The 18,206-nt window shown below is 58.7% G+C and overlaps 1 protein-coding gene across 15 annotated transcripts in view; it reads right to left on the reverse strand.

Annotated features, from left to right (window-relative positions):
• The window catches only part of WNK2 (WNK lysine deficient protein kinase 2), a 108,935-nt gene that overhangs the window by 68,876 nt on the left and 21,853 nt on the right, over window positions 1-18,206 (reverse strand). For 14 of the 15 annotated variants that reach the window (XM_057498419.1, XM_057498414.1, XM_057498411.1 and 11 more), the window contains exons 3-7: window positions 9,476-9,648; window positions 9,100-9,320; window positions 5,780-5,937; window positions 4,990-5,078; window positions 3,446-3,665 (exon numbers count right to left, since the gene is read on the reverse strand). In XM_057498419.1, the coding sequence (XP_057354402.1) occupies window positions 3,446-3,665; window positions 4,990-5,078; window positions 5,780-5,937; window positions 9,100-9,320; window positions 9,476-9,648 (861 nt within the window). The remainder of the gene's footprint in view (window positions 1-3,445; window positions 3,666-4,989; window positions 5,079-5,779; window positions 5,938-9,099; window positions 9,321-9,475; window positions 9,649-18,206) is intronic. The other variant, XM_057498418.1, reaches the window with a different exon arrangement.

The following is an 18,206-nucleotide window of genomic DNA, read 5'->3' on the forward strand; positions in this document are numbered from 1 at the left end:
GTCTGTCTCTGCCTCTCTCCCCCTTTCTAGCTCTCTGCGGTCTCTGTCTCCCTCCTCTCTCTTCCTACCTCTTCTGTCTCTCCCTTCCTGTCTCTGTCTCTGCCTCTCTCCCCCCCTTTCCAGCTCTCTGCGGTCTCTGTCTCCCTCCTCTCTCTTTCTATCTCTTCTGTCTCTCCCTTTCTGTCTCTGTCTCTGTCCAAGCCTCCCTCCCATGGATCACGTTTTCCCACAAAGTTGTCATGAGTGACCCTATGAAACAACTCTCCAGGCTGGAAACTGTGGCCAACTGCCAGGTGAGCACATGTGGACCCCAACCTGGCCCTGGCAGCCCAAGCTGACACCCCCAGCCACACCTCACAAGGGGCCCCAAGTGGCAGCACCCCAAGATGCTCCCAGGTCCGACCTCAGAGACTAACAGGCCGCGAGTGCCTGGCGTGGCATTCAGAGTGACCTGTTCCATGACAGCAGGTGACAGCACTGCAGCACAGGGCCCGCTCAGTCTGCAGGCAAACAGTGGAGAGCAGGGTATTTACACAGCCTCAGGCAGGTCCCACCGACCAGACACTGATCGTAGCACGCAGAGCCCCAGGCAGACAGATGCCCTCGAGACCATCATCACTGCGCCCTCAGGAAGGGCCTGCCTGGGAGAGGGCACAGCCTGACCAACCACCCCTACAGACACGCTGGCGTGAGGGAAAGAGGGGAGGGAAGGAGGGAAGGCAGCGGGGTGGTGGCGCAGCAGCAGGCAGGGCCTGCCCGGGCTCTTACCCTGCAGGCATCGTGGAGCAGTGGGGCCGCGGGCAGGGCTGAGCTTGTTCAGCTGACGGCCGGGCAGCCGTGGGGACAGGCCCTATTGGTGCATTTGGGTGATAGGCCAGGGCCTCATCTCAACAGCCTATGTATGAGTTGGTGACTGTCCAAAGCTCACTTCAGAGGACAGCTCCTCTTGGCAAAATGAGCCGAGATGGGTCTGCCACAGGGCCTGCACAAGGCCTGTTCCCCACGCCCTCCGGGCCCAGCTGGAGGCAGGGACGTGAGGAGGTCTGCAGGCGGCCAGGACTGAGCAGATCCGTGGAGGCGGCGGGGCCCCGAGGCCCACCTGACCAGTCATCCAGCAGACGCACCGCTGCCACTTCTATTTTCTGCCCATGACCCACTTCTCTCATTTCCTCTCCGCGATCACCCCCACCCTCCTCTCCAAGGGCTTCTTCCATCTTTCCCCAAACAAGAGGATTAATCCACATTCTGTGCCACACCAGATGGCCCCATGTGAAGGCCAGAGGGAGGGCTGGCACTGCGGACCCGAGACCCTCCAGCTGGGCAACCAGCCCCCGACCCTCCCTCCCTGGGGCTCCCCACCAAGGCTCACTGCCAGATCAAAGCCAGCCAGGTGCCCAGAGAACTGGCTCTTTATCAGCCCCCAGGGTCCTGCAACGATTCAGGTCCACACGTGATCCCCAGAACCCCCACCCCCAGAACCGGGCAGGCAGTGATTTCAGGGGCTGAAGAGAAAGCTGTTCATGGCCTCCCTCCCACCCTCGGGCAGCCTCCTCTGGTTCTAGAACATCTTCAACATCCATCACTCGCTAATCTCTGGAGTTGACAGGAAGGCAGCCCAGCCCCAAAGGGACAGGGGGCTAGGAGAGGTGGGGCATCCATGCTTCTGCTTCTTCACTTTGTAAAATAACATCCTTTGAGGGTGACCCCAGCATTTCCTTGTGGGCCTCGTCTCTGAGTGTTCTATGTTTTGAAGAAGTAGGTGTGTTGGTATAGTTATCAGTAGGGGGACAGAAGCCTGAAACGCTGCCTCACAGGGCCCCCCGGTCGGCCTGGCCCAGGATAGGAGGCAGCCTCCGCCTGGGGGCTCTTGCACAGCTTGGGGGAGGGGCAGGGGCTACTGCCTGGCCCAGGGCCCAGCAGCAACCCAGTGGCCCTCCCTGGAACTGGGAGCAGCAGCCAGGTGGGACCAAGGCATGCGTGGGGTTCCCACAAGGGCACAGGCCTGCAGCGGGCTCACTACAGGCCTGGGTGTCCTGCTCCCACAGAGCGCATGTTTTCTAACTGGACAGCAATGAGCCTTCTGCTCAGAAGACATTTCCCATGAACAGCTTTTAAAGGGGGTGGCGCTTGGCCCAGGGCCTCTGCTGTGAGCTTGTTGAGATGCTGCACTGAGAACCCAGTCCATGCCGGGGACTTGGAGAGGATGGCCAGGCCTGCAGGTGCTACACACAAGGGCCTGGGCAGGAGGCTGTGCTGTGTCCAGGCAGAGAAGGAAGGAGGAGTCCTGCTGCCACTGTGGGCAGGCAGCCCCAGGCACCACTGCAGTCTCACAGACAAGGAGCACACGGAACAGACAGGGAACCCATAGGGCTGGCCCCATGCATCATGTCCTCAATGTGCCGCCTTGTGGAGTCTGCTATCCTCATCGCACTGCCGGCCACCACCCAAATCCCGTCTTGGGCAGGAGGCTTTCCTCTGGTGCACATACCAGGCACCGTGCTCAAGGAGACAGACTGCAGCTTGCCACGTGTGCTGTCTAGGTGTCCTTGCCTGCAGACCTCAGCGCCACGTGAACATGCCTTCAGGCAGCCCAGGGAACCCACCTGTCTGCAGGCAGATATTCCCCCCACTCCTCTGCCACCTGGATGGCATGGGTTGCACTGGGTCCCCCAGTCCCTGCCATCCCTCCAGGATGGTCTCAGCACTCAGCCCACACCCCAACCTAATGTGACCACAGTGAACACAGGGCACACTTCACACAGCCACCTCATTTTTCCCTGCTGAGCAGGGCCCCACACCTCCACCAGCCCATCAGGGCTGCACCTGCTTCTCAGCCCAGGGAGAGTAGCCAGGAGGAACCCTCAGGCACACCTGGTGACTCATGTGCCAGGAGCAGTGATATGCTCACGTAGCATGGGGAGAGAAGGCACCTCTGGAGTTGTGGGTTCTGGCCAGTGGTCACACTCTCGCTCTCCTGGGATACACACACTCACTTTCCCTCTCACTCCCTTTTGCCCGTAAAATCAGTGTCTGGCTTCTCACATTCACCTCCTCCCCTCTGGACACTGAGCATCTGTGCAGCCTCACTCCGACCAGGCTGCCCAACCTCAGCGCCTCTCAAACACATGGAGATTAAACTCACAGACCCATGATTATGCAAGGCCAGCAAGAACCTGGTCAAAGTGCGGCCCCTCCTCATACACCACTGACCTGTCCACCCCCCCATGGATCCCTTCACACCACCTCAGGACTGACATCCTGTGTCCACGGCAGGGACACGATCTATGTGGACCTCCACAGCCACCGGCGGGGACCCTGGCTCCAAGAACTACCAGCTCACCTGGGACCATGCTCCTTTCCTGATCATCCTAATCTTTTCTTTGTTCTCACATGGATTTGCCAAGGCCCACCCACCGCCTGCTGCAGTGCGCCAGCACCACGTTACCATCTCCTGTGCCACGTCATCAGGTGTCTCTCTCTCCAAGTCAAAGGTGAACTCGATGGCCCCATTGTCCTTAGGCTTGCCCTTCAGTTTCTTGGGGTCCTCAACCCAGAGCCGCAGGGCAATGGTGGACTTCCTGCCGTGGTCCTCCTCCGCCAGCTCCACCCTCACGCCAGTGTCCTCTGCGAAGAAGGCGTGGCTGAGTAGGTCCTTGATCTCATACCTGGAGTTGGGGGAAAGGAAGTGACAGGCATGGGACCCCCGGACAGGAGTGTTGGACCATGCCCCACCCAGCTCCCTCTAGAAAGCTCCCTGGCTAGACTTCCCAGTGGGCAGGTGCTGCCTTCAGGAAAAGAACACAACAGTTTACATCTGCATTCTCTAACTCCCAGGGACAAACACTACATGTGAATTCATCTCACTGTCTAGCATTTAAGACCTTTATTTCTCTCATAACAAGTAAATATTCCCATTGTGTAAGATTCAGAAAAGGACTTTTAAACCAGGCTGTGCACTGCAGACACAAGTGCTGGTAAGCTCCCAGGTGTCACAAAGACACCTACCTGCAGGTAAGTCTGAGCTGGACTGGAGGAGACAGATCCCCCACTTCCCACAGCCCTGAGGGATCCTGGCCTCCTGGAAGCAGGGATGGTGAGGTAGGGGGGTTCAGAGGCTCCTCAGGATGGGGCTGGGGCAGCTGCCAGTGTGGCCTTGGTAACCACTTCGCCACTCGACCTTAAACATTAGCTCAGTCTGGTCTCCACCGGGAACAGGCAGTGAGCTCCGCGTCCTGGCTTCCTCCAGGTCCTGTGGTCGCCACAGACTGCCAGCTCCCTGACTGCTGCTGAGGCTCCAAAGCCCATGCACAGGCACCATCCGTGAAAGGGGATGGCCAGTAAGCAGCAACAGATGCCAGTGGGACCTCTGGGGGCTCTGTCCTGGTCTGGGGGTGACCTCGCAGGGCCAGTGCTCCCTAGGCACTGCATGGGTGGTCATTTCTGAACTTTTCTGATATGTTACATTTTGCAACTTTTTAGCATTTTGTATTAAAGAACAAAACATGATAACCTGCAGGAGGCAAGAGAGAAGGTCCGGGGCCAGGCCAGGGCTTGTGTGAGACAAGACGGGAGTGGAAAAGGTCAGTGACCAGAGCTGGGTGTGCAGGGCGGGGATGGCACAGAAGGGGCAAGGATGGGGATAGGGCTCAAAACACTTGCTCAGCTTCCTGGCTGCCTAGCTGAGACTGGGGTGGCCTGAAGTTGAGCAGGGAGGGAGCAGGGCATAGGGGTGCCCTGCAGGCCAGAATGGAGAGACCCACCAGGGACAACAGGGAAAAGCAGGGGCCCCCGCACTCCAGTTTGGGTGGGTGGGCAGCAGCCAGCAAGGGGCCCAGGATGGTCCCCAAACCAGGATGCTGCTCCAGGTGGCAGAGGGCTGTGGCCGGCCCCCCCAACTCCCAGGCCTGTCTAGGGAGGCCCTACAAGCCAGGGTGCCACTCTTCCGTAGGGAGCAGTCCCAGACCCAGCACCACCTGCCCAGGACCTCACCTTTCCTCCTTGTTTTTGCAGATGCACTCCCCAATGATCTCCTTGATTTCGGGGTCATGCACTTTCTCAAAGCTGGCTGGCTTGATGCCCTGAAGACAAGCAGAGTCACCTGTCACCAGCTGCTCCCAGGGTTCTGCTTCCAGGGCATCACTTGAACCCCAGCAGAAGAGAAGGCACTGCTATTGCTGCCCCACAGGCACTTTCACTCCAAGTCCCTCCAGGAGCTGTCTGGAGCACTCAAGTCTGGGGGGACGCCTCTCACACACACGTCACAGCTGCCCATGCCCAGGGAAGGGGGGCAGGCAGGTGCCTGGACCAGGACCCGCCCTCAGAGCAGGCCTTTCCCATGCATGCTCCTTGAGAATATGTAAGCATATATGGTCACTGCCACTTGCCACATCGTGGCCACCATGGGCTGCTTCCAAGGCCTGGTGGCTCGACGCTTTGCAAGCATCCGTGCCATGGGGTTCCATGGCCAGAAGCCAGGCCAGATGACTTTCCAGGCTGAGCGCGTCAGTAAGCAGCTGCTGCTAGGTGGCAGGCAGGGAGCAGAGTGCAAACCCCACAGGTACACAGGATTCCAGGAGAAGCAGGGACCAGACCCAGGGTCTATTTGCAATCTGCTGGGGGAGGGGCTTGGGGGACGGGCAATGAATTTTTTAACATTTTAAACATGTTGAGGGCTCAACCATCACATTTCTCCTTCAGCAAGACTCTGGCTTCTGCATCCCCACTCTGGCCTTTGTGCCCATGCCCCGCTCGCAGGCTGTGTGTAGCACAGCGCACTCACACAGGTGACCTTGCGGTAGATCTGGGCAGCATTCTGGCACTCCGAGTAGGGGTACTCGGACGTGGCCATCTCCAGCATGCACATCCCAAAGGCGTACACGTCCACAGACTCGTCATAGTGCTCCTCGTACATCTCAGGGGCCATGAACTCGGGGGTCCCTGTGCCCAGGAGCAACGGACACAGGGTCAGTGGTCCCCTCTCCTCGCCACAAGCCTCCCCACACCGCCCACAGGCTGGCCCTGCCCTGTGCTCCCCACCAGTCCTAGAACCTGGGATGCAAACAGGAGTACTTTGAAATTCCCCCAGACCCTTCTGATTCCAGGGCAGGTTGGTTCACAGGGATGGGAACCCCACAAACTCCCAGCCGCCACAGTGCTAGGACACTACTGCCAGGGATCAGGTCTGACTGAAGCCTGGGATGCCTCTCACCCACGAGCAGGACTGAGTACACGCCTCCTGCCACGGGCCTGACAACTGGGGCAGACAGAACTTGCAGTCACCAGAGTCGCTTAGACTGTAAAGCCCAGAAAGGCCCCGAATGTCCCCAGACTGGAGCACCCCACACAGGGCGCCAGCAGCCCCATGACCTTCTTCCTGAGGACAGCCGCCTGCAGGCAGGCCCCAGAGAAGTGTCAGGGTGGGGGCTGCATGGCCACTCTAAGCACAAGAGGTTTTGAAATGATGTTCACTCTGAATTTTTACAGATGTGGAAGACCTACAACAGCCTGGTCTCTCCCCATCCTAACAGGCTGAGCACATGCCAGGATGACCCACCCAGCGGGACAACAACTGGTTTTCCTTAGTCACACAGATCTAGGCTTTTTAATTTTCCTGTAACAAACCTCTGGTTTAAAAATCACAAAAAGCTTTTATTACAATAGGTTCAACTGAGTATGTGTCAAACTGAATGCAAAAAACGACACCATAAACTTCTCTCATTGTTGATTTTAGAAAAGACTTCAAAATGTTGTTTTAAAAAGCAGATGCAAAACAGCCCAAACTCACTATTGTGTTAAGAACACACAGGAGGCAGGGGCTGGGGGGTCATACAATCTGCTTGGCTTCTCTGAGATGCAGGTAGATTTCAGGTGATTTTAATTTTTTCCTGCTTCCCTGTAATTTCAATTTAACATATATACGTTCAACAAAAAAGTTAACATTTTGGATAAGAAACAGGGAAAACAATCTGTGTTTAGATTTTCATATGTACATAAAGAATTCTGGAAGATTCCATCAGAAATAACAAGAAGTGGGTAGAGAAAGAACAGGAGTCTGAGACCTTACACCAGGAGTTTTTCATTCTTTTGAGTTTTTGAACCACTGATGGCACTGAAAGTGTTTTGTGTTGGCCACATCCATCCTCAGGAAGAAGGAAGGAGGGGAGCCCAGGACTGCTGGCGGGAAGCCTGGAGCTCAGCCAGCATGAGGGACCCCACCCACCCACCCACCCAGGGAACCACCACCACCCAGCTCGGCCTCTTCTGAGACCCTTATGAACCAGGAAGGCTGCTCTGCAAGAAACCCCCCAAGGCCCAGACAGTTCTGGGGCACAGGGGTGGGGGGGGCCCTGATCCCTGCTTCCATACATGTGCTTGGGCCACAGACATGCTGGAACCTTCTCCGCTCCTCACACTGTCGCTACTTAAACCTGAATGTTAAGAACATGTGTCCAGGGCCCTCTGGTAGATGCACCTCCCTGAACCCATGGCCCCACATTCCCTGCACCCACCATACCTCTAGCTGCAGGGCCCCGGCCAACACAAACACAAGAGCCTGCTGCATCAGCGTGAGGCCCGGGTGGCCCTCAGGGACAAACCCAACAAAGGGCTTGTACCCCACAGCTCTGTGCATACCCGTGTCCGGGGCCAAGGCCACGGCTCCATGAGGGCACTGCCCGGGCCCTGGGCACCTTCCTATGCCATCCATCTACCTCCACCCCCATTGCCTGTCAGCTAACACAAGCCCCCAGGGCCTCACCAAGCCCCTCGGAGCAGGGGGCAGCACAGCAGGGGCCACAGCCACCAGGAATCCCAAGTGGGCCACATCTAAAGTACAAATCAAAATACCTACACAAAACCCCCAAGAGCCATGCTCAGGAATGGGTCCATGGCATCAACTGCCCCCTGACCCAGAGAACCCTGGACACAACACCTCCACCTGACACTCGGCTACTGCCCAGACATGTTCATCAGCCTCCTGGGCTTCAGCTGAGCAAAGCTGGGCGACCGGCAGCCCTGCAGAGCTGGGCACCCAGTGTGGGCTCTGGGCCCCCCGGTGCCTGCTGGAAATAGCCAGCCCACAGCTAACCCTACCATACCACCTGGCCCATGCTCAGCAACCTGAAACCCTGTTTCTGAGAGAGAAACGGCTGCCAGCCAGAGAAACCCCAGTGGACTCTACCAGGTGCCCCCATTTCCAAGGCCAAATCGGCAAAACCTGCCCAAAACCATGGGCAGCTCAGAAGCCTAGAGGTGCCCTGTTGCCAGGCCCTCAGCCTGGGGAGACTGAGGCCTGGGTCAGGCCCTGCCCCATCACTCTGCTCCCCCGGGGCTGCCCCAGGCTCCACAGGGCACCCCCAGGCAGCCGCCCTGTCCCAGATGTCCCATTCCAAACCCACCACCCCGCCAGAGAAGTTTCCAGGTTCTCAGCAGTTTCATTTTCCATAAATGAGCCAAGTTCTGTCCCCAAACACACAGTAAAAACATACACTTGCAAAGCCCCGAGATCACCCTCTTGTCCTGCTTGTGTGGAGCCTCAGTTCACAAGGGAGCCTCTCCTGGCCCCATGCCATCCATCTGATCTGATCAGGGCTTCTGGAGCTGCACCCTGGAGCCACTGGCCCTGCAACACCTCAGCCCCACCTGGGCCCAAGGATGGTCCCACCTACCCAGGCCATGGACTTCTCCCACCCTCTGTGCACCTGGCCCAACCCAAGCCCGTGGATGGTCCCACCCACTGTGTGCCAGGATCCGACCTGGCCAGAAAGGCCCAAGGGGTGGGGGCTTCTCAGAAACAGAAAAGCCAGCAGCTACACTGTCTCCCTAGCCGCATGTCCCACATGTTCACTTCTGCCCGAAAACCCCATGCGCTCCCTTCCATAGCCCTCCTGGCCTGGAGCTCCTGTCTTCCTGTCTTCCTGCCCAATGACACCAGCTTTGGCCTCAGTGGCCACACAGTCCCTGTGGGGCCTCCTTTCCCTCCCAAGTGCCAACAGCCCATAGCCCCAGGGGCACCACTGGGCTCACCCCCCGACCCACACCACCAGGGACTCGCAGGCCGTTCAGGGCCGCAGCCTGAAGCACGGGGGCACAGGGGCTCACCTATCACGCTCTTAGCAAAGGATGCTCTCTTGAGGGTGGCCAGGCCCAAGTCGCCAATCTTTACGGAGCCAGTGGGCCCAGTGATGAAGATGTTGTCGCACTTGAGGTCGCGGTGGATGATGGGGGGCGTGCGGGTGTGCAGGAACAGCAGGCCCTTGAGGATCTGCCGGCACCAGCTGCGCAGAACCTTGGGCTTCATCACCTTGAACCGCTTCAGGTACCTGCAGGGGCCGCTCATGGGGAGGCGCTCTCGCGCATGTGTCACCCAGGCAGGGGTACCCCATAGGGGGCTCCCACCAGCCAAGAACCTGCACACCAGCCCCACAGCCCCTGCACCCGGCCAAGCCCACCACGAGGCCCCAGCGGCTGTGCTCACGTCTTCAGTGTCCCCGAGGTCATCAGCTCAGTCACTAGCACGATGCACCGCTTGCCCCTGGCACTGGACTCCCAGAAGTCATAGAAGCGCACGATGTTGGGGTGCTGCAGGCCCTTCAGCATCTCCGCCTCCTCCTTGAACCGCTGTCGCTCCAGCTTACTGAGCTTGCGGTCCTGTGAGAGCACATGGCTGAGGTGCCGCCTCACCGCAGAGCCCACCCACGAAGCCGGATCTACAGTGGCACCTGGACAGCAAGGCGGCCAGTGCCAGCCACACGGCCCCAACATCCATGACAGACAACCCTGCTGCCACTGAGCCCTGCATGGGGAGCTCCGTGGAAAGACGTGTGGGCTGGAGACCTCAGAAACCCAGCCCACGCCCACACACTTCCTCCCAAGCACCCTGGCCAGCTCCCAGCGCCCCGCACTGCTCAAGGAAGCAGCACCCTCTGCCTCTATGGTACACATGAAAGGGTGCACTGGCCACCTGCTCCCACGCCCCCACCCCACCAACAGCTGCCCCCGTCCCACCCCTGCAGCTTGGCCCTTCCCTCCTGAAGCCCTGGGGCATCCTCAGCACAGAGCACTCTCAAATCTTCACCTCACCTCCGGGGAGCCCATACAGCTTTCTCCCCTACGCCAGGTCCAATGCACCCACAGAGCCCACACCTACACCCTCCCACCAGGAAGGGGATGTAAACGAGGAACGGTGAGTGTGAGGTGTTCCAGGAAGACAGGAGCAGGTGGATTGGGGCAGACAGAAGGAGAAATCACACCTGAGGGGAAGCATGAGCCGAGACCCCTCAGTTCTTCCCAAAGACCCCAAGGATGTCAGGCTCAACTCCAGCCAGTCCAGACAAGCAGGGCCCAGGGCAACGATGGGGCCTCCTGGCTAAGGAGTTCTACCCCACGTACAGCAGTGCCCCTCAGGCCTTTTTCCTTCTGCCAGCCCCAGCCACAACCCTCATCAGCCTCTTCCTGCTCCACCAGGGCAAAGACCAGGGGGGATCATAGGCACCCCTGGTCCCAGGAAAGAAACTCAGGGACAAAAGCAACTTCAGAAAGATCTGGTTCACATCCTCTTAAGGACCCAAGAGGCTGACACACGAAGAAGAGCAAGCTTCCGCTTAAGGGAACAACCCAGGAGAGCAGCTGCAGATTAAGTCTCCATGTCTCGAAACAGGATGGCCTGAAATCCAAGGACACATATTGTACAAGAGAATCAACATTTTATCTAGATAATAACATGGAAACATGCTCTGCCCATCAAAAATGATGGTTTATACAACAAAATAAAATCACCAACTGACAGAAACCATCCTCAGTAACACGTTTGACACAGACCCGCATCCAGAGCACAGACAGAGCTCCCGCAACAACATGGAAACACACCACACCGGAAGATGCAGAGACAGCCAAGAAGCATGTGAAAAGGTGCCTAGCATCATGAGTCACCAGGAAAATGCCAGTTACAACCATAAGACACCACTTCACACCCACCAGCAGGCTAACATATAGGACCATTCCAACCACCCAGACAAGCTGAGCCCTCCGGGCACACAGCTGCTGGAAGTGTGAGGTGGTGCCAGTCCACCACTGGGCAGAGATACCCCCGGCAGGGTTCAGACCTGCTCCAGCCCACTTCCCTCTGGTGCCCGCCCAAGACGAGGAAGACATATCCACACAGGTGGGAACACAGGATTCAGAGCAGCTCCATGCAGGGAAGCCCCAGCTGCACACACACACAACTAATGTGAGGCTGACACCCAATGGCCCAGGAGATGGTCCCTGTTGTCACAAAGGACGTGGCATTTGTCAGAGGTCAACAACCTCTTGCACCACAGATCTGTTCTGTTCTATGTAAGAAGTCCTGAGTGCATGGAACAGGAGCTCCAGGAGGAGAGAACAGAAATCAGAAAGAAGGAGAAGGTGGGCAGCAGCATGTCCCTGAGCAGACTGGGGACCACCCGGCACGAAGCAGGTGCCATGGCCAGGTTAGAGCACATTGGTGCATGTCACCTTCCAGTGCCACTCAGACCCTGAGGACGAGCCATGTCTTCAAAGTGCTGACTCCCACCTGGAGTCCTACATGCAGCCGAACAGGCCCTGAACCATGCAGTCCACACACACACTCAGGCACATGAGGCACTTCCGGGCCCCCAAGTGAGACAGCCACAAGAAGAAACATTTCCACAAGACAGCATGATGGGGTGAAGGGTAGGCGGCACACTGGCCCACTGAGTCTGGCGGGGATAGGCACCAGTTTTGGGGGACAACACCTGGTTCCCTTCCAACAACCTGCCAGGGCCTCTGCGCAAACTCAGACCCCCCGAGGGTTCTGGAGTGTATGTGCTTCCACCAGGATTTCAGCACTGACCCACAGAAGTGAAAGATTTCCCTGTGGCTTCTGAGCAGGATGCTCAGGCCTAAGTGACACAACCAGCCAACCCAGGACTGAGGTAGAGAACTCCTGGCCAGCCAGCACCTCCACTCCCGCGCTAGCTGCAGGTGACAGACCCACACTCAGCTCCCCTCGGAGCTCAGCCGGGCTCTCGGATGGAAGGGGACCTCTCACAGTCTAAGCCACCTGGTTACTTTTAACCCGGTGACACACACTGTTCAATAATTTAAAAGGTCGGCTGGTGTGTCCCCAGAGTCCTGCCCAGAGTCACCTGCAGTCCGCGGCCCTCAGAGGACTGGCCCAAAGCTCTCACCACCACTCCGACCACTGGTGGCCCATCAGGTCGGCAGCTCTGTGGAGGCAGAGCCCCCCATGCATCTGGCACACTGGCACTCTCGTGGGATGCGTGCCTAACCAATGTGCTGGGTGACCAGAGGTCACCAGCCGGGGCAGCACACCTGCGAGGCCCCAAGTCTGGCCAGAGCCACTTTGCTCTGGAGATTTGGTGTTGAGATGGGTGGGTTCCCTGCTTACACAGGGACAGGGTGGGCCCCAGATGGGGTCTGGGGACACAGTGGGCCTGGAATTGGGGGTCACTGGCCCCCTCCCAGCATCTTTGCACACCTTAGCCTCTGGTGGATGTGACCCAGGCCCAGCCCTGACTGTGGGGCCAGCACATCACCCAGTGCCCTTCCATCCTAAAGCAGAACAAAGGTGCTGGGCCCAGGGCCCAGGGCCCTGGGATGTCTCCAGGGTGGTGAGTACACAGGGTGGAGATGCGTGGGCAGGGCACTGCCATGGCCAAGCTCCTGCTCCTGGTGCTGTCCATGCACCTCACACAGCCAAAACACAGCTGCTGAGGATCAGAGTGCACAGGAGACAGATGTGGGCCGCCTGGGCCAGTGGGGACCCCATGACCTTGGAAGACGGTTACCTGCAGGCCAGGCATCTTGGGACAGAGGGTCCTGTGTGCAAGGATGAGGCCCCAGGGACAGGGGGTCCCGAGTGGTCTGCAGGCAGCACTGGGCCCTGCCTTGGGGCTGGCGGCTTGGTAGGGCTGTCCCGAACCCTTGGCTGAGCTTCCACAGGGTGACAGAGGTGATGTCGCCACACTTCTGCTGTGAGCTGCCACTGCCCCATGTGACTGCAGCTGAAATCTCCTTAACCCCACTCCACTCCGCGATAAAGGATGCGACAGTGCAGGTGGCCAGCGTGTGCTTTTCCTAATTCACATTTCATATAAAGTTATCAAAATGTCAAGTCCTTCTGCCACTGCCACGTTAAGACATGCCCACATTTTGGGAAGCACAGACCCCACTCAAAAGGTCCGCAGAGTCACAGAAAAAGGAAGGTCCCTATAAAGGCCACCAGGGCCCCTGCCTGTCCCACAAGAAGCAAAGCCACCCACAGGCAGCCTGCGAGCACTACAGAAAGGCTGTGGGAAAGCAGGCTGCCACGTGCGAACCAGCATCTCAGTCACATCATCAAGGTTTCAGTGGCTGGAAAGGACGGCATCTCCAGCACTTGGTAGTGGGGACATGTTTAATGTTCTTTGAAAGGCTCCCAAGGAATCTGACCATCTTCCGGCCATTTTACAAGCATGTGAATGAAAGTGTCTCTAGCCCCAGCGGGGTCTTCCACTCCCACAGGCCTAACAATACAGCTCTTCCTGGAAATCTTCCTGCCCACATCTCTCTACCATGCTGTGAGGTGCTGCAGAATTTGGGATTTTGTTTCCTCTGATCTTTCAGCTCTGAGGCTACACGTCCTTGTGGATCGCCTTACTGGACAGCAGGGCACAGCTGACCAGAGGCAGGTGTCTGGGCACCACTTCTGGCCAAGCGGGGAGCCCTGGTCCATTCCACACCCTCATCCTGGGCGAGCCCCAGCTGCCACTGAGGTCAGGCCACATTGGTTCTGTTCAGCTCTGGCTCAGGACAGCAAGCAGACAGGGGGGTCCAGTTTTGGCCACATCACAGAGCAGCCCATTAGGACTAGATGGCAGCCCCATCAGGGCCTCCTCCAGGTCCAGGACAGACAGTGGTGTCTGTCGCCACCCCCCAAGGTGGCCCCCACCCCTCAGCCCTCACTGGGGTCTGTGTCACTTTGTTCTGGGTGAATATGATTGTGTACCCCCAAACCCCATCAGTGTCCCCATCCCCAGCATGAGCATGGAGGGTCAGTTTGGGACAAGCCCTCTGTGCTGGGTGCCTACTGGGGCTCTGGGTCACAGGTAGGGACCCCACCCACCCCAGATCCACCCACTACCTTTTTCACAGGCACAGACAGGGCCATAGGTGGAAGCCAGTGAGCAGGGCGGGACAATGCCTGCTTGGGCACACAGCCTCGGGCTGCCAGCATCCCCACATGCAGGAGCCCACTCCGCAGGCCCTCCATCCCACAAAACCCCTCCTGGGATCTCAGGCCTCACAAGGGCCACAGAAAGTCCCAGAAGGTGGGCAGATAGCCATGGCCAGGACGGGCTTCCTCTGGTACACCCCAAGCCTACCTACCTGGCAAGGCCAGGACAGTCAGCCCTCCACTGTCCAGCCAGCCACGGGGTCTTGCCTCCATGTCTGGGCTCACTGGCCTCATCCCCTCCACACAACAGGAAAGGACTCAGGGCTCTCCCGGAAGAAGGGGAAAGCGAGGCAGCAGGGTGCTGGGAAGTGGGGTCCACGAGGCCAGGGCAGCAGACCCACAGAGGGCAGCCGCTGAGGACGGCTTCGCTTCTCTCAGGGAAAGGCCGGCACCCCAGGCCTGAGCTGGTCATCAGAGGGTGAGATGCAAACAATCCAGTAAGGCAGCAAGGGAGGCCCACCCAGCACTCCTTCCTCAGGCTCCCCAGAGGACGCCTGGACTCCCGCCTGACCGGCAGGGTCAGCACTCCCCTGAGCCGACCCCCAGGCTCAGCAGGCAGAGGCTGGGAAGCGGCCACCCCTGCACCTGGTCACACCACAAGTCTGGTTTCTAGGAAGGACCCCCACCCCCAGGTCACTACCCCTAGAGGACACCTGAAGACAGATGGGGACACACCTGGATACAGACCAGCCACGACGAACACCTCAAGGCAGCAGAACAGGACAAAACAACACGTATAAGATATGCTCCAAAGTTTTCCAAAACTGAAGCAAGACATCCAGACTCAGATACAAGCTGTGCCATAAACCCTGAGCAGTTTAAATACAAAGAAAACCATACTCAGCGGCACACTGCCATAAAATAAAATGAAACGGAACGAAAATCTCAGAAGCAACATCACAAAAGGCAGGCCAGGTGGGTAGATAGAGTTCAACACTCAAGGCCCTCGCATTGCTTGGAAGGTGGCAGAAGTGCCAGTTCTTGGCAAACGTTAATAACTCAGGGGTAGGTGTTGTAATCCTAGCAGAACCACTGAAAAACAGAAGAATGCAGAACAAACTCCGAACTGCCAAAGCCACAGCTCAGGCACAGTTCATCCAGTCGGGGGCAGACGCAGCTGAGGCCAACCTCAGCTGTCACACCAGCTGCTTATGTGGACATGCAGGTATGTCATGAAACAATGACCCTGTGAAATGAAGTAAAACAAAGTGACAGGAAATAAGCATGCCACCCATCACCCTGCTCCCTGTCGCCCTCCACACTCCTCGTTGGTGGCCCAGCCTGCAGCCAGGGTCTCCCAGAAGTGGAACCACCCATGCTGCCCCAATCACATGTAGGAAGACCACACCTGTCCTTCCCAAGCTTGGGCTGGAATTCTGGAGGCACTGAGAGCCGGTGTTCAGTGGGGTTCCTGAAGGCAGGTTCCTCCACAGGTGATGTGAAGCCACCTCCCCACATCACCTTCAAAAGACTGGCCCCTTCAGAAGCTGAGTCTGGCACCCCCAGGGGCTTCTCCGCATCCACCTGTGATGTCTCATCTCCAGCAGGTGGGAGCACTCAGTGAAACCCTGCGGTCTGGCCCTGAGCAGAGGGCTGGGAGGGCCGCGTGCGTCTCCTTGGCACACACATCCTGACGGGGGGAGCCCCACCTCCTCCACATCCCCCCCTTCTCCCTTTAGCTTTCACCGTCGGCCACAACCTGCTGCACAGCCATGTGCGAGCCCACAAAAGTGACTTGGATACAAGCCCTCTGCCCACAGGACTCGCTCTGAACCACGCAGGCCGACGCTGCCCCCTTGGGTGGAGGGGCCCAGTACCTTGGCCAGTGGCCAGTCAGTGCGAGACCCACTGGCTGGGCGCTGCTGCTCCAGAAGCATGCCATGGCCATAGGTACCACAGGGCCTGGTCTCCAGCCCTGGGACCAGGGCCCAGCAGGTTCCCCAGATGGGCTGGGGGTGCCCTCACATGCTGAGGCCCCTGGAGGTGAGCCACCCAGGGCACAGCCCATACTTGGCTCAACCTCAGTGCTGGCACTGCCAAACCCAGAGCAGCCCAGGAAGAAAGGGGGCATATCCTGTTCTATAGGGAGATCTCCAAAGAGCCTGGGGGTGCCCCACGATGATGGACACATGAGCAATGTGCAGGTCAGAGGGAAACATCAGGCGTAAGTGAGCAACTGCAGGACAGAGGAGCAGAGAAGGCTGAGAAAGGAAGCAACGCCAGCACACACTTGGGCCACACAGCGGGACACAGGCCACACAGCGGGACATGGGCTGCACAGCAGACACGGGCCACACAGCGGGACACGGGCCACACAGCGGGACATGGGCTGCACAGCAGACACGGGCCACACAGCGGGACACGGGCCGCACAGCATACACGGGACACACAACGGGACACAGGCCACACAGCACACAGTGGGTCATGTCACACAGGCCACGAGGCACACAGGTCATGTCCCATAGCAGGTCTCCTGTCACATCATGTCATGGCCCCCTCTCCCTGTAGGGTGGGGTGGTTTTACTCTTGCCCATCTGCATCTTGCAAACATCCCATTCTAAACTGTACAAAGGCCAGCGACCTCTGGGCACTCCCTCCAATACCAGAGCCAACACTCACCTCCCAAATGGGGATGCACAGCCAAGCCTACCTGGGGCAATGACTACCCCGTCCCCTGTGACCGGCCCCCAGGAGCTTCCCGTCCCACTGCTCAAGCACCTGTGTGTCCCTGAGCCTGGACCCCAGGAAGGCAGGCCGCATCAACCTATCCCCCAAAGCCTGGACAGAGAGGGACCACAGTGGTGTGCTGGGCTCTGCCAGGGGACCCCCTACCTGGGTGTGCGGTCTACCCCTGCCCTCCACTTAGCACCCCCAAGATGAAGGACCCCCAGGTGGAGGGCCTGCTCTCTCATCCCCTCTCTTCCGACTCAGCTGCCCAGGAATGTGGACCTGAGTCCAGGCTGCGGCTCTGCAGATGTGGTGGGTGCAGGGGAAGCCCAGCTGTTGACAGCAGCTGGAGCACACAGAGCTCTGGGTGGACAGGGGGTACTGTGAGGGGCCCAGGGCCCACGCAGGGCAGGGTGTGGTCCGACAGTCACCCCCAGCTCACCCCCGCAAGGCCTCTGTGCAGACAGCCAGGTGCTCCACCCAAGCAGGGCTTGCAGGGTCCCTGGTCACCAGCGCAGGCCTGGGAGTCTGTAGCACCTGGCCTTCACACACCTGCCCAGCCGCATTCACCTGGCACCTCTCCCGAGACAAACAGCTCTGCCACCCCCACACCACATGGGCCTCCCAGGTCCACACACAGATTCAGCGAGGCCTGGGGGTGGCACTCAGGGGAATGGAGACACCAGGCCAGTGGCACTGTACATACAGCGGTAAATGGACCAGCCACCCCCATGGGGCCCACCCACCCCCAGGGCCCTGACTACCATCCTCACAGCACAACCCATTCCCCACAGCACAGCACCAGTGCTCAGCAGCATCCCTCCAGCCACAGCTGGCCACAGGTGGGCTCCCCCAACCATGGTGACCCCATGACTCTCCAGGCCAGGGCCACGGCTCAGCCATCTATGTCCCACAAAATGCTCCTGTGGGCTTCCTCACCTATGACATGGGGATTCTTCTTACAGGGGTCCTGAGACAGGGCCACTCGCCCAAAGGGCAGGACTCGCTGTGCTCATGGACTCCTCTTGTTGGGTCCCTGTAATTTTCTGCAAAGCAGACACACAGAGCAGCCCCCAGCCCTGGAAGGAACCTCGAAGCACCACACAGCCACCGGGTGGCCACACAGCAGGGCCACGCCAAACAACAGGCCACAAATTACACACCAGTTCACGTGGCATGCCACACCATGGGCCACATGTCACACCACCCTCACTGGGCCACACAAGCCAGACGCCTGCTCCTGCCATTTGGCCTGCACCCCCCTTGTCCTCAGACAGGCCCTGAAGCCCCCCAGAGCCCAGGC

Source organism: Manis pentadactyla, chromosome 3 (assembly GCF_030020395.1).
Source record: "Manis pentadactyla isolate mManPen7 chromosome 3, mManPen7.hap1, whole genome shotgun sequence".
In the NCBI taxonomy this organism is placed as follows: Eukaryota; Metazoa; Chordata; class Mammalia; order Pholidota; family Manidae; genus Manis; species Manis pentadactyla.